The sequence below is a fragment of the Pristiophorus japonicus genome, chromosome 2, assembly GCF_044704955.1.
Source record: "Pristiophorus japonicus isolate sPriJap1 chromosome 2, sPriJap1.hap1, whole genome shotgun sequence".
NCBI lineage: Eukaryota > Metazoa > Chordata > Chondrichthyes > Pristiophoridae > Pristiophorus > Pristiophorus japonicus.
Genome location: NC_091978.1, coordinates 239,690,884 through 239,706,627, shown reverse-complemented (window position 1 = coordinate 239,706,627; position 15,744 = coordinate 239,690,884). Strand labels below are relative to the sequence as shown.

At 44.5% G+C, this 15,744-nt stretch overlaps 1 protein-coding gene across 1 annotated transcript in view; it reads left to right on the top strand.

The window, feature by feature from the left end:
• fras1 (Fraser extracellular matrix complex subunit 1) overlaps positions 1-15,744 on the top strand; it is a 757,390-nt gene that overhangs the window by 599,074 nt on the left and 142,572 nt on the right. Inside the window, exons 45-48 of the mRNA XM_070871094.1 lie at positions 6,126-6,314; positions 8,194-8,313; positions 11,207-11,386; positions 14,509-14,633. Of these exons, the coding sequence (XP_070727195.1) occupies positions 6,126-6,314; positions 8,194-8,313; positions 11,207-11,386; positions 14,509-14,633 (614 nt within the window). The remainder of the gene's footprint in view (positions 1-6,125; positions 6,315-8,193; positions 8,314-11,206; positions 11,387-14,508; positions 14,634-15,744) is intronic.

Below are 15,744 nucleotides of genomic sequence, written 5' to 3'. Positions count from 1 at the left end.
TCAGTGATTTAGATGAAGGAATTGAATAATATCGCCAAGTTTGCAGATTACACTAAGCTGGGTGCTGTATGAGCTGTGAGGAGGATGCTAAGAGGCTGCAGGGTGACTTGGACAGGTTAGGTGAGTGGGCAAATGCATGGCAGATGCAGTATAATGTGGATAAATGTGAGGTTATCCACTTTGGTGGCAAAAACAGGAAGACAGAATATTATCTGAATGGTGACAGATTAGGAAAAGGGGAGGTGCAACAAGACCTGGGTGTCATGGTACATCAGTCATTGAAGGTTGGCATGCAAGTACAGCAGGCGGTGAAGAAGGCAAATGGTATGTTGGCCTTCATAGCTAGAGGATTTGAGTATAGGAGCTGGGAGGTCTTAGTGCAGTTGTACAGAGCCTTGGTGAGGCCACACCTAGAATATTGTGTTCAGTTTTGGTCTCCTAATCTGAGGAAGGACGTTTTTGCTATTGAGGGAGTACAGCGAAGGTTCACCAGACTGATTCCCGGGATGGCAGGACTGGCATATGAGGAGAGACTGAATTAACTGGGCTTGTATCCACTGGAATTTAGAAGAATGAGAGGGGATCTCATCGAGACATATAAAATTCTGACGGGATTGGACAGGTTAGAGGCAGGAAAAATGTTCCCGTCGCTGGGGAGTTCCAGAACCAGGGATTACAGTCTAAGAATAAGGGGTAAGCCATTGAGGACCAAGATAAGGAGAAACTTCTTCACTCAGAGAGTGGTTAACCTGTGGAATTCTCTACCGCAGAAAGTTGTTGATGCCAGTTCATTAGATATATTCAAGAGGGAGTTAGATATGGCCCTTATGGTCAAAGGGATCAAGGGGTATGGAGAGAAAGCAGGAAAGGGGTACTGAGGTTGAATGATCAGCCATGATCTTATTGAATGGTGGTGCAGGCTCGAAGTGCCGAATGGCCTACTCCTGCACCTAATTTCTATGTTTCTATGTTTATGGGATCAAGTTTCGGCCTGAGTTGCTCCAGTTTGTTTGGAGCAACTGGTTTAAAATGGAGTATCTTAGAAATTGCAATTCTCGGCATTTATTTTGCTCCATTTCTAGTCAGTTACAACAGTTTCATTTTGGAACAGATTTATTTTTCCAAAAGGGGGCGTGTCCGACCACTTACGCCTGTTTTGAAAGTTTAGGCAGTGAAAACTTACTCCAAACTAACTTAGAATGGAGTAAGTCTAGATTTTTGTACGCTCAGAAAAATCTTGCCTACACTTTAGAAATCAGGCGTAGGTTACAAATCAGGCGTAGGGAACGAGGGGGGAAGGGAAGTAATTACATTTTACAAGCATTCAACAGTCTTTCTTATACAAATAAAGAGCCATCCTGAATAAAAGATTCTAAACAAAGCAAGTACAAAATATTGCATATTGCTACCTGTGTGAAGCAGCAGCAGCCTTCGGGCTGCGGTGCTTCAGGCAGGCCTTCCTTCCATGTCGGAGACAGGGGCAGCAGCAGTGGCTCGACGGCAGCCGAAGAAACAGCAAGCAGCCTTCGAGCTGCGAGGGTAACTGAGGCCAGTCGGCCATGGGATAGGGGCGGTGGCAGTGGCTGACAGCGGCCGAAGACACAGCAAGCAGCCTTTGAGCTGCGAGGGAGGCTGAGGTCATTCGGCCAGGGACAGGGAGAGGCAGCCAGATAGCCAGTTTGAAACTTAAATTTGTAATTGCAGAATGGGTGCTGCATTGTCAACACCACAGATTATGCAATGGTTCGCTAGCAATTCACTACATAGGAGAGAATTGATTAGAGCTCACCACACCAGGGACATCATAGCCCATAGGCTGATGGGCAGGAGACCTTACCCACGTTGGCAATATTGAGCCAGGCGCTCGTACCTGGACATGAGCGAGGCTGATTGTGTCAAAAGGCTGCGTTTCCGCAGAGAAGTTGTCGTTGAGATCTGTGATATGCTGAGAGCAGATTTGCAGCCCAGAAGCAGAACGCCAACTGCCTTGTCTGATGAAATGAAGGTAACAGCTGCACTTGCCTTCTATGCCTCGGGATCATTTCAGGCTACAACTGGAGATGTGTGTGCCATCTCTCAACATGCAATACATGCCTGCGTTTACCAGGTCACGGCTGCACTGTATGCGCGGAGGAATGACAGGGCTGCATTGATTGTACCCACATCGCCTTGCGAGCAATTGTGGAGGATTCCGAGCAGTACAGGAATAGAAAAGGTTTCCACTCCATCAATGTGCAGCTCGTGTGTGACGACAAGCAGCGCATCATGTCAGTTGATGCGAGATAACCTGGCAGAACCATGATGCGTTCATCCTACGCGACAGCGTTATATCTGACATGTTTGAGCAGCAGCCAGAAGGGCAGAGCTGGCTACTGGGAGACAAAGGGTACAGCCTGACCACCTGGCTCATGATGCCCCTGCGCGTGACACGGACAGAAGCTGACCGTCAATACAACATGGCACACATTGCGACACGCATCATCATTGAGAGGACCATTGGCATATTGAAACAACGTTTCCGATGCCTGGACCAAACGGAGGCCACTTGCAATACTCTCCACAGATTGTCGGTCACTTCACTGTTGTGTGCTGCATGCTCCATAACTTAGCCATCATGAGGCAGCAGGAGCTGGTAGTGGAACCAGAAGACCCACATGAGGGTCCAGTTCATGATGATAGTATTTTGGAAGAGCAGGATGAGGATGATGATGACGATCAGGAAAGCATACAAGTGCCTGATGCCGGAGCACGAGGTCGGAGGAAGGCCGTCCATCGTGCTCCTTTAACGACTGCTCGAGCCCTGCGCCAGCAGCTCATCCGTGAACACTTTAATTACTGATGCCTGAGGGCTCTGCGACAACTGTTGTACATGGACATGTTTATTTTTTGGAGTTGTTCCTACGTTGTGTTGTGTTAATGGAAGATGAATCAGTTTTAATGAAAAAATATTTTATTGAAAAGTTAACGTCACTATAATAAAATATTTATTGTATTAAACTTCACTTTTTCATATGACTCTTGAAGGTCACTTAAAAACTTTAAGATCACTTATAAACTTGTAAAGTTACAGAACAATTTCAATGTGAAAAATCTTACACTCTTAAGATCACTTAAACTTCAAGATCACTTTTAGGTGCAAAATTAAATAAGATACAAAATGTGAGAGCATTTACACTATAAGATCACTTAAAAATCCTAAGATCACTTAAGTTGTAAAATTACAAAACAATTTCAATTTGAAAATCGCGACTACAGTTACATCAAGAACAAGAACAAAAGCAGCAAAGAAAGGCTGCAACCATCTCTCATCCATATCTCAGTGAATGTTCACTTCTTCATGGGGGTGTCATTTGATTGGCTGGGCTGTGTACCCTTATTGCAGCAGCTACCTCCATGAGGGCCTGTGCCATCACTTGCATGCCCTCCCTGACGGCCCGTGCCATCGATTGCACTCCCTCGGACATTCCCTCCCTAAGTTCCCGCGTCATTACTGCTATTTCTCCCATCAGGACCGTCACCTCTTCACCCACTGCACTGACGCTACCGATGAGTGATTGGGTAAGCTCATTGGTCTTCATACCCAATGCCACAACCTGAGCCGCATCTGTTGCACACTGCATCTCAGGAGAGCGTGACTCCAATCTCCTTCTCCTGTGCCTGGGTCTGCCTCGCGGCACCACTACACTGGGAGATGCGGGCTGGGATGGTGGGGCGCTCGGTGTTCCAGACGACAGCACTCAAGTGCGAGCCGTGGGCTGGGATGGTGGGTGAATGGGTGTAAACTGCTCCATTATATCACCAGCACCACTGGAACCCGCAACGTCGGAATCAAAACCATGGAAGGTGGAAGCAGAACCTATGCAAGGGGTTGAAACTCTGATGCCCCTTGATGGGGGCTCATAAACATTAATTTGGAAGCTCTCCCCTGTAGACATTTCAGTCATCGTGCCATCATCCAGTCTGGATCGTCCGCATCTAGTTGTACTGGTTCTTGTTCTGTATCTTCAGGATCCTCAGGGTTGGCATCATCATCATCATCATCATGTTCTGCAAAATACATCAGAACAGTCAAATGTTTATCAGCAAGGGAGGGGGCAGGATGGGTGGTATGAGTACTCTCACACATAGCAGGCCAGGCAGCAGGTTTATTTGAAGGGCCACGATGCATTTTTAGGACTTACCCTCTCCCTCGCGTGTGGACCCAGCTTGTGTTGTACTGATTGCTTTTCTCCATGTACGACTCATCATAGCAGCTACCCTCTGTTCCAAGGGTGTCAGTGGATGCAGATTGGGCGGGCCTCCTCCTGTTCGAGTTGCTTCCCTTTTGTTGTGGGCCAATTTCTTCTGCAAAGAGTAAAATATAACTTTTTACAGAGTGCATCTTTCTGCAGGGTGGGACATACAGATAGTCACATTACAATTACGATTACATTAAAAATGGAAAATATTACTTACACTAACTACTTGACCAAGATCATGCCATTTCCTTTTACACTGGCTTCCAGATCTCCTGGTATGCACCACTGCGCAGTAATCTTCTGCAACTTGATTCCAGCGTTTCTTCATTTTTTTAGGTGGCACTTTTATGCGACCTCTGTTGCTGGTATCTAGCTCCTGCCATCTCTGCTCAATGACGTTGACTAATATCTCCACTTCCTCATGCAAGAACTTCTTTGTTCTTGGTGGACTTTGTTCCATTGCTGTATTGAATTGACACTCTTATGTTTCAAAACACACAGTCCTTAATTTGCATGCACCTGTTCTGGAAGTTTAGTAGTGAAAAGCAGCACTCACTGATTTCAGCAGGTGATTTATTCAACATTGCTGCTAAAAGCACTCCTTCAGACACCAAAAAGTCACCAAAATTCAATCACAAGCCTTTCCAGAGGTCCATGAGACAAATCAGCACTTTTCTTTTTAAGTTCCTTTAAAAATGGCCGAGTGCCAATGTTTCTGGGCTACTGCGTGCACGCGCTCCAACACGCACGCGCAGGGCTGCTGGCACGACGTTCCCTCATTTGACTTAGCCCCGCCCCCCTCCACTTGCAGAATTGGCGTGCCTCTGTGGCTCCGCCCCCCGCTGCTGTCTGCGCACCACGCCGAGCTCCCAGAGACCAGCAAGGAGCCCGAGAATTACGAGGTAGGTTTTTGTCTCGCTTTTAGGCGCGAAAAACGGGCATCCATGTTGGCGCGGCCCGAAACTTGACCCCTATGTTTCTAAACAGTGTTAACTCAATTGTTTCGGGTATTCCCAGCTCTTACACTGACGTTATGATGAAAATTCACCCCATTAGACTCCAGAAGTAGAAAATATGGATTTAAAAAAAATAACTTTGCCACTCTGCTTTTTGCAGCAGAGACCTACCTAGGCTATAATACACAAGGTAGTAACAGTTTAAAGAAGTTGTGACACAATTAAAAACCAGGAGAGTAAATAGCTCTCCCAAAACATGAGTGTAAAGGTGTTGTACAACTGAGCCATACAGATTAGAAGATCTTTGGTTTGTTCATTGATCTGTACTGAGGTAGCTGATCTCAGTCAATGTGACAGCAGTAGGGATGCTACAGTTCACTTCTGCAGATATGGTAGGTGACATCTTGGCAGATACAGCCAATCTGGCCTATGCTTCCTCTTGATTACCCAGGTATGCCTTCTTTCTTAAAAAGTCATTGAAAGCATGACATACGGTGAGTGAGGGGGATCCGGGGAAGCATCCAACATTATAGTTCAGTCACCTATCTTATTGCTGCATTTGGACCCAGAACAGTGCAACCATACTGCAGCAAGAAGTCAAAGCAGAGGGAAAAGTACAGAAATGAGCCAACAAAAGAATAATAGCAAAACCCAGGTAATTTGGCCAAATTAGGTAACCTTTGTGATGGCTAATTATCATGGAGTCTGCAGCATGTTATTTTTTTCTAATATAGAGAAATGTAAGGGCTAGTTCCTTGCTTCTAAGGGGGCTGTGCTCACAGTGCATGAAGGAAATCACAGGAGGGCATGATTTTCCGATTATTAAAACTAGGAGAGAGACTAGAGACTACTGCTCATAACAGAAAATGTTATTACATGATACAAAACAACAAAGCTGCCAGTTTAATAAAATAATTTATTTTACATTTAGGCTCCGTATCAGCAATCACACAGCAGCACCTGAAAGCTACGGATATTGATTCTGACGATGAAAAACTGAAATTTGTCATAACCAAAGACCCTACAGTTGGACGTTTGCAGATGTCTAAAAATGACAATTTGGTTCAAATTTCGATCAGGGGACCCATTAAAAGATTTACCCAAGCTGACATTAACAAAGGTAAATGAGGCTTTTAGTACTGACAATATATATTTGCTTAACAAAATATTCCATCTCAGATCGTGAAAAGATGGCTGCCAGTAATTTGTTGTTTATCTGGTAATAAATGCAAAATATACCACATAGGGAATAATGTCCGGCTTCTTACTGCTAGCAGGAAATTCATCAGCTGGAAGCACATAGCAGAAATTCAGGTGCTCACTGTCCATGATTTTCCAATCATTTACTGCCTGAAATAGTGATAGGGTTGAAGCTACTGCTAACAGCATAAAATTGGAAAATTACCCTACACTGAAAGTATGTAATCAGAATAAGATAAGCAGAAGATGTTTCATATGAGTATTGAATAACCTGTTTATTCCATGACTAAAGGAATCCCAGTACATTTTATTCATCAACTTCATATAAGATATCCTTTACTATGTCATGTGTGTTTGACTTTTGTGTTAATCTTTAAAAACTATATAGGAAAAGTTAAAAAGAAACGGTCATTGTGTCTGCTGATATAAATTGAAAGTAGCAGAAGCTCAGGGAGATTCTGCCAGTGTTAGGTAACATAAGGGTAATTTTATGACTGTCTGCTCCGAGTAGAGAGCCTTATCCTCCGGGAACACATATTGAGAATTTGGGTGCCGCACTGTGGCTTGATTCTCCAACCATTTAAATAAATGGTCAAAAATTTCTTGCAGCACTTAGCTGAGTTTTGGATACATAAACCCGACTGTTGAGGCTACATGTCAGCAACATGTAGTTATAAATTATCTGTAATATCTTGTCTGTAAATAGAAGACCAGGAAATGTTGGAAAGCTGAAATAAAAACTGAAAATGCAGAGTAGGTCAGTCAGCACATGAAAGAGAAAAATAGGTTAACCTATAGGATTTGGGTGAAGGGTCATACCTGAAACACTTTAAGGGGGCGAAATTTCCTTGTGTGCCTCCTGTTAGTACCTCCGGAGGAGTGGGGAGGTGCACTAATAGGGCGCAAACCTGTTTTCGCCGGGCGGGGGGGGGGCGCGGGTGGTGGGGGGGGGCACTATCGGCTCCGGTGAAATTGTGCGGGAGCTAGCAGCGGTGGCGACCCCTTAGCGCCCTGCGGCGGAAATTTCCAGCATCCCACAAGTTTGCCGCGAGCGGTGCCAGCACAGCCTCATGGGTCGCGAACCGGGCTGGCTTATGCTCCCGGGGTGGAAGTCAAAGGGGAGGTGCGCTGTGCGCCGCCATTTTGTCGTTTTGGCAGATTCATGGGTTGGCCCATCTCGTTACTCCGTGGCATGGTCTGGGCCGCCATCATGCAGCCCGGCACTTCGTTTGTAGCCATGTAGCGCTGCCGATCCCACCCAAGTAGACCCCCGGATATCACCCTAACACGAAGTGGAGCACGCGACATTTTGCTCCACTTCCTGTGAGGGGCATTATCCCCAATTTCGCGGCCGGGGTGGGGGACTTCCGCGCCAGGCGCAGGAAGTCCCTTCCTGACTGGGTTACCTCCCCCAAACGGGCGCTGGAGAATTCCTCCCTACTAATGTTTTTGCCTCGCACTTTTGGTATCTCTTTGACCTTTTTTGGCTGTGGCTGGAGTGGGGTTGGGGTGGATTGCTGTTATTGCGATGCTTCAGGTTTCAGATGTTGTACTTTTCAATTTCCTCTGAATACTTCGGTGTTGATGAGAGTGGTCTTTTGTACAAATCTCCTGAAAGGGAAGCCAGACTGTTTCATAGTGTTCTAACTTCAGAACAATTTTAATGATTGTTAACCCTCCAGTAACATACTTAAAATACTGACAAAGTAATTAAAGTAATAAAGATCAACTCGTTAAAAGCACACTGAAACACTAAATGACAATTGTTTTTACCATTAATCACTTTTTCTGCATTACAGGATACATAGAGTACAGTCATAAAAAGGGAGAGCCTGGTGGAAGTTTTGCTTTCAAGTTTGATGTTGTCGATACAGATGGAAATAAACTAATTGATCAGTCCTTCTTCATTAGTGTGTTGGGTGAGAGTGATCTCATTCTTGTTATTAAAGACTGTTTCATTTTATTCTTTACGGTAAAGTGTCACAGCTGTAAACCTACCATTTACCCTGTTTAACATTTCTGCTGTTTCGTATATTGACAAAACATTAAGGCCCAGAAAATCCGTGGTGGGGTACAACATGGCATAATTGCCAGGATACATCTTCTTCAACAACCTCTTCCACCTACCCCGGCAGACTTTCTGGGGTTAGTGAAGGTTCCCTCATTAGCCTGCCAATGGTAGGTGCCCAAGCCACAATGGTTGCAAGTAGTTCACCCGCCATTGCAAGTGTGCCGCAAAGTCCAGCGAGGCTAACAGGCTGGTGTGGTAGTGGGGAGTCTCCAGAAGGAAGCTATAACTTTGTAAGGGGGTTGCTTTAAGATAAATATTAAAGAAATTCTAGATGTTCCTTCAAGAGTTCAGGCCATGATCCTGGCCACACTTCGATCAGTGGTTCAGGCTTTCTCCCAATGATCTATTTTCTATGTTTCTATGATCGTCTGCCAGGTCCCTTTTAAAGCTAGGAAAGTGGGAACTTACAGTGTAAGGAGTTCCCACCCCTGGGTCCACCCCCTCCTGTGTCATGGCCATTTTGAGGGATGGTAGCTTAGCCCCCACCAGCCCATTGAGAAAGATCCAACGTTTAACCGGAACCCGGCCTAAATTCTGACCCTTGCAGCAGACTCCTTGCTGAAGTTACAGTGGGGCTGTGGATTCTTGGCACTCAAGCCAGCAATCTTTATCTTTCTGTTTCATTTTCTGATTCTGCTATCTTCACGGCAGTAGTCATTGTTTTCCTTTAAGAAGTGTGTGAATAAATATTGAGACTGGAATAAAAATGAGAGGTCCAGGTGTCTGGAGCCCCAAAGATAGGACAGATTAGCAAGAGGACCACATGTGGGGTTGGGGGAGGTCCAGGCAACACCCCGCCAAAGTTTCGGCAGCACAGGCAGGGTCAGGGCTGGAGGGCACGGGCAGATGTGTAACTGCCAGATCGCAACCTGTGGGTTCAGCCCTACCTTTTATTACTTAGTAAAATCAAACTTGACATAGAAACATAGAAAATAGGTGCGGGAGTAGGCCATTCGGCCCTTCGAACACGCACCACCATTCAATAAGATCATGGCTGATCATTCACCTCAGTACCCCTTTCCTGCTTTCTCTCCATACCCCTTGGTCCCTTTAGCCGTAAGGGCCATATCTAACTCCCTCTTGAATATATCCAATGAACTGGCATCAACAACTCTCTGCGATAGGGAATTCCACAGGTTAACAACTCTCTGAGTGAAGAAGTTTCTCCTCGTCTCAGTCCTAAATGGCTTACCCCTTATCCTTAGACTGTGTCCCCTGGTTCTGGACTTCCCCAACATTGGGAACATTCTTCCTGCACCTAACCTGTCCAGTCCCATCAGAATTTTATATATTTCTATGAGATCCCCTCTCATCCTTCTGAACTCCAGTGAATGAAGGCACAGTCGATCCAGTCTCTCCGCATATGTCAGTCCTGTCATCCCAGGAATCAGCCTGGTGAACCTTCGCTGCACTTCCTCAATAGCAAGAACGTCCTTCCTCAGATTAGAAGACCAAAACTGAACACAATATTCCAGGTGAGGCCTCACCAAGGCCCTGTACAACTGCAGTAAGACCTCCCTGCTCCTATACTCAAAATCCCTAGCTATGAAGGCCAACATACCATTTGCCTTCTTTGCCTGCTGTACCTGCATGCCAACTTTCAATGACTGATGTACCATGACATCCAGTTCTCATTGCACCTCCCCTTTTCCTAATCTGCCACCATTCAGATCATATTTTGCCTTTGTGTTTTTGCCCCCAAAGTGAATAACCTCACATTTATCCACATTATACTGCATCCACCATACATTTGCCCACTCACCTAACCTGTCCAAGTCACCCTGCAGCCTCTTAGCGTCCTCCTCATAGCTCACACCGCCACCCAGTTTAGTGTCATCTGCAAACTTGGAGATATTACACTCAATTCCTTCATCCAAATCATTAATGTATATTATAAATAACTGGGGTCCCAGCACTGAGCCCTGCGGCACCCCACTAGTCACTGCCTGCCATTCTGAAAAGGACCCGTTTATCCTGACTATGCTTCCTGTCTGCCAACCAGTTCTCTATCCATGTGAGTACATTACCCCAATACCATTTGCTTTAATTTTGCACACCAATCTCTTGTGTGGGACCTTGTCAAAAGCCTTTTGAAAGTCCAAATACACCACATCCACTGGTTCTCCCTTGTCAACTCTACTAGTTACATCCTCAAAAAATTCCAGAACATTTGTCAAGCATGATTTCCACTTTCATAAATCCATAAATCCATCCTGTCACTGCTCTCCAAATGCGCTTTTATTTCATCTTTAATAATTGATTCCAATATTTTCCCCACTACTGATGTCAGGCTAACCGATCTATAATTATCCGTTTTCACTCTCCCTCCTTTTTTAAAAAGTAGTGTTACATTAGCTACCCTCCAGTCCACAGGAATTGATCCAGAGTTGATAGACTGTTGGAAAATGATCACCAATGCATCCACTATTTCTAGGGCCACTTCCTTAAGTACTCTGGGATGCAGACTATCAGGCCCCGGGAATTTATCGGCCTTCAATCCCATCAATTTCCCTAACACAATTTCCCACCTAATAAGAATATCCTTCAGTTCCTCCTTCTCACTAGACCCTCGGTCCCCTAGTACTTCAAGAAGGTCATTTGTGTCTTCCTTCGTGAAGACAGAACCAAAGTATTTGTTCAAACATTTGCAATGTTTCCTCATCATATCTACATTAAGTAATGTATCCGCTCTTTTTGATCCATGTGCTGGTTATTAATGTTATTGTGTTTTCATTTTGCAGAAGATAAGCTTCCGCCATCCATTGTCGTTAATAAAGGCTTAGTGCTGGAGGAAAATACAGTGAAAAAAATAACAACCCTTCAGCTGTCGGCTACTGACCAGGATAGCGAGCCTGGCGAATTGACGTACAGATTAACCAAACAACCCCAGTTGGGTCATATTGAGCATGCTGCTTCTCCAGGTATTTGTGTTTGTGATTTTGCTGTAGCTTTAGTCACTCTGCAACCTACGGTGTACAAATTACATCAAGGTGCAAGTCACCCCCCTACTTTTAAAGGACAGATTGTACAGTAAATCAATGTTAAGTAGTGAACCAAAAGCAGAAATGTGTATCTATAGTAACTAGGGATAAGTAAATTACGTTCTATTTCCATGCTGAGAAACTGAACCATGTCTAAACCGCTAAACTTGCTGCTGATGCTAATAATGCAAGTGAAAATATGAGAACATAAGAACATAAGAAATAGGAACAGGAGTAGGCCATTTGGCCCCTCTGGCCTGCTCCGCTATTTAATAAGATCATGGCTGATCTGATCATGAAATCAGCCCCACTTCCCTGCCCACTCCCCATAACCCTTATCACTCAAAAATCTATCCATCCGCCTTAAATATATTCAATGACCCAGCCTCCACAGCTCTCTGGGGTAGAGAATTCCACAGATTTACAACCCTTTGAGAGAAAGAATTTCTTCTCCTCTCAGTTTTGAATGGGTGACCCCTTATTCTGAAACGATGCCCCATAGTTCTAGATTCCCCTATGAGTATAAATATCCTCTCTGCATCTATCGTCGAGCCCCTTCATTATCTTATATGTTTCAATAAGATCACCTCTCATTCTTCTGAACTCCAATGAGTATTGGCCCAACCTATTCAACCTTTTTTCATAAGTCAACCACCCTCATCTCTGGAATCAACCGAGTGAACCCTCTCTGAACTGCCTCTAATGCAAATATATCCTTTCTTAAATAAGGAGACCAAAACTGTACACAGTACTCTAGGTGTGGCCTCACCAATATCCTGTACAGTTGTAGCAGGACTTCTCTGCTTTTGTACTCCATCCCCTTTGCAATAAAGGCCAACATTCCATTTGCCTTCCTGATTACTTGCTGTACCTGCATACTTTTTGTGTTTCATGCAGAAGGACCCCTAGGACCTGCTGTACTGCAGCACTTTGCAATTTTTCTCCATTTAAATAATAACTTGCTCTTCGATTTTTTTTCTGCCAAAGTGGATAACCTCGCAATTTCCCACATCATACTCCATCTGCCAAATTTTTGGCACTCACTTAGCCTGTCTATATCCCTTTGCAGATTTCTTGTGTCCTCCTCACAATTTGCTCTCACTCATTTTTGTATCATCAGCAAATTTGTCTACATTACACTCGGTCCCTTCATCCAAGTCATTAATATAGATTGTAAATAGTTGAGGACCCAGCAGCGATCCCTGTGGCACCCCACTAGTTACTCTTTGCCAACCGGAAAATGACCCATTTACCCCGACTCTTTTGTTTTCTGTTAGTTAGCCAATCCTCTATCCATGCTAATATATTTACCCCCAACCCCGTGAACTTTTATCTTGTGCAGTAACCTCTTATGTGGCAGCTTCTAGAAATCCAAATACACCACATCCACTGGCTGCCCCTTATCCACCCTGCCCGTTACATCCTCAAAGAACTCCGGCCAATTTGTCAACCATGATTTCCCTTTCATAAAACCATGCTGCCTCTGCTTGACTGAATTATGCTTTTCCAAATGTCCTGCTATTGCTTCCTTAATAATGGACTCCAGCATTTTCCCAACAACAGATGTAAGGCGAACTGGTCTATAGTTTCCTGCTTTCTGTCTGCCTCCTTTTTTAAATAAGGGCGTTACATTTGCAGTTTTCCAATCTGCTGGGACCTCCCCAGAATCCAGGGAATTTTGGTAGATTACAACCAATGCATCCACTATCTCTGCAGCCACTTCTTTTAAGACCCTAGAATGCAAGCCATCAGGTCCAGGGGACGTGTCCACCTTTAGTCCCATTATTTTACCGAGTACTACTTCTTTAGCGATAGTGATAGTTTTAAGTTCCTCCCTCCCTATAGCCCCTTGATTATCCATTATTGGAATGTTTTTAGTGTCTTCCATCCCAAAATATGGTCCACCTCCAATAGTTGTTAAACTTTCTGGACTTCTCTTGACCTCTCCACTGTCTCGAAATTGTCAAACTGGTTGTGCGACATCCAGTACCGGATGAGCAGAAATTTCCTCCAACTAAATATTGGGAAGACTGAAACCATTGTTTTCAGTCCCCGCCACAAACTCCGTTCAATAGCCACCAACTCCATCCCTCTCCCTGGCAACTGTCTGAGGCTGAACCAGACTATTCACAACCTTGGTGTCATATTTAGCCCTGAGATGAGCTTCTGACCACATTTCCACCTCCATAATATCACCTAACTCCGTCCCTGTCTCAGTTCATCTGCTGCTGAAACCCTCATCATGCCTTTGTTACCTCTTGACTATTCCAATGCACTCCTGGCTGGCCTCCCACATTCTACCCTTTAAAAACTTGAGGTCATCCAAAACTCTGCTGCTTGTGTCCTAACTTGCACCAAGTCCCATTCACCCATCACCCCTGTGCTCTCGAACCTACAATGCTCCCAGTTAAGCAACGCCTCGATTTTAAAATTCTCATTCTTGTTTTCAAATCCCTCGCCTCATCCTATCTCTGAAATCTCCTCTAGCCATAAAACTCTCCGAGGGATCTGCGCTCCACCAATTCTGGCCTCTCGAGCATCCCTGATTATAATCGCTCCACCATTGGCGACCATGCCTTCAGCTGCGTAGACCCTAAGCTCTGGAATTCCTTCCCTAAACCCTTCTGCCTCGCTGCATCTCTTTCCTCCTTTAAGATGCTCCTTAAAAACCTACCTTTTTGACCAAGCTGTTGGCCACCTACTCTAATATCTCCTTATGTGGCTCAGTTTCAAATTTTTTTTGGTTACACTCCTGTGAAGCACCTTGGGACATTTTTACTACTTTAAAGGTGCTATATAAATACATGTTGTTGTTGATCTGGTCACAGAATTCAGAATTTCAACAGCTTGCAACGAAGACCAAAGATGAGCTAGATATTGTTTACACAGTCCCATTCTAATCAGCTGAAAGTTGTGCTCAACCTTGCATACACAATCACACTTATATTGGCAAAGCTGCTGAAAAGGTTTAAGTATTCTAAAAGTGTCTTTCTTGTTATTTATACCAGTTGACTTAGAATGATCTACTTTGCATTGAATTCTTGTTTTATTGTTTCTGACAGGAACAAAGGTTACCTATTTTACTCAGGCTGACCTTGCAGCTCGCAGCATTCAGTATGTCCACACTAGTGATGAGGAAAAACATTCCGATGATTTTACCTTTTCAGTGTCCGATGGTGTCAATGAGGTACAGTAAAAGTTCATATTTATCGGGGCAGTTAATCTACAAGTAGCAGTTTGAGACTGACAACCTGCATTCTTACAACACACCTTATAAGGCAGCATGATATCTCAAACCACCATACATGAAGGAGGAAGTATACAGCAGATGGCAAGCAGGAGGGAAAAAAAGATAACAGCAAGGATTTTAACTTTTGCCGATTCTAACTTGTAACTCCATGAGGCCAGAGCAATTTTGAGGGCCAGGCCTCATTTGCATGCAGCCTGCAAGCTGATCCAAATTTGCAATCAGGATCTTTCAACCCAAGTAATCTGTCGAAACCCAAAATGACTCCATATAATCAGCTTGAATGACTGGTTGCATTTATCTGACAGCAGAATACTCTTGGTTATCTCCAGGTCTGTTGCTTACAATGAGGAGTGTAGTTGTGGAGGGAGAACTGCGCTTCCAGGGAATAATTGCCAGTGGGGAACTTCATCCACTGGAAGCGCAATCAGGCACACGCTGCTCACAATTGTCTGATTACTAATTTTAATGGTTGTAAGACCATGGGCAGCACGCACCTGAGTTTGAGTTATGCATTGCGATGGGCAAGGCCTGCATTGACAGCTCGGACTCATGTTGTTTCCCTCCTTGATATCAGCTAAACACTGATATAAAACTACTTTTAGTAAAATCAGGCAAGATATATAGGATTAAGAATGGCCGTCATTTGTGGGTATTCATATTTCTAATGTGGTGAAATTATAGCCCTGAATTCGCGGTCGGTAGTTTCCCGTAAGGAAATGACTCCAATCGGAGGAATACAGAGATTCGCGGTCCTGGGCCTCTCTGGGGAGGCGTGGGTAAAGACACACGTTCGCAAGCACCCCTTGCACCACATGGCCCAGCCCAACCAATAAAGGAAGGGGCGCCCCATTCATGCTTATGGGGATTCCGATTGTACAGAAATCTCATAAGCATGAATGGGAATTCCACCCAAAATACATCTACACAGCAAATTAAAAAAAATAACATATTTAAAATGAATGAAAATGCAATGTAATTAAGGGGCCGAAATTGATGATCTTACTGCCCACTGCTGCCGACATTCCTCCCTCCTCGAGTTGCGCCCAGT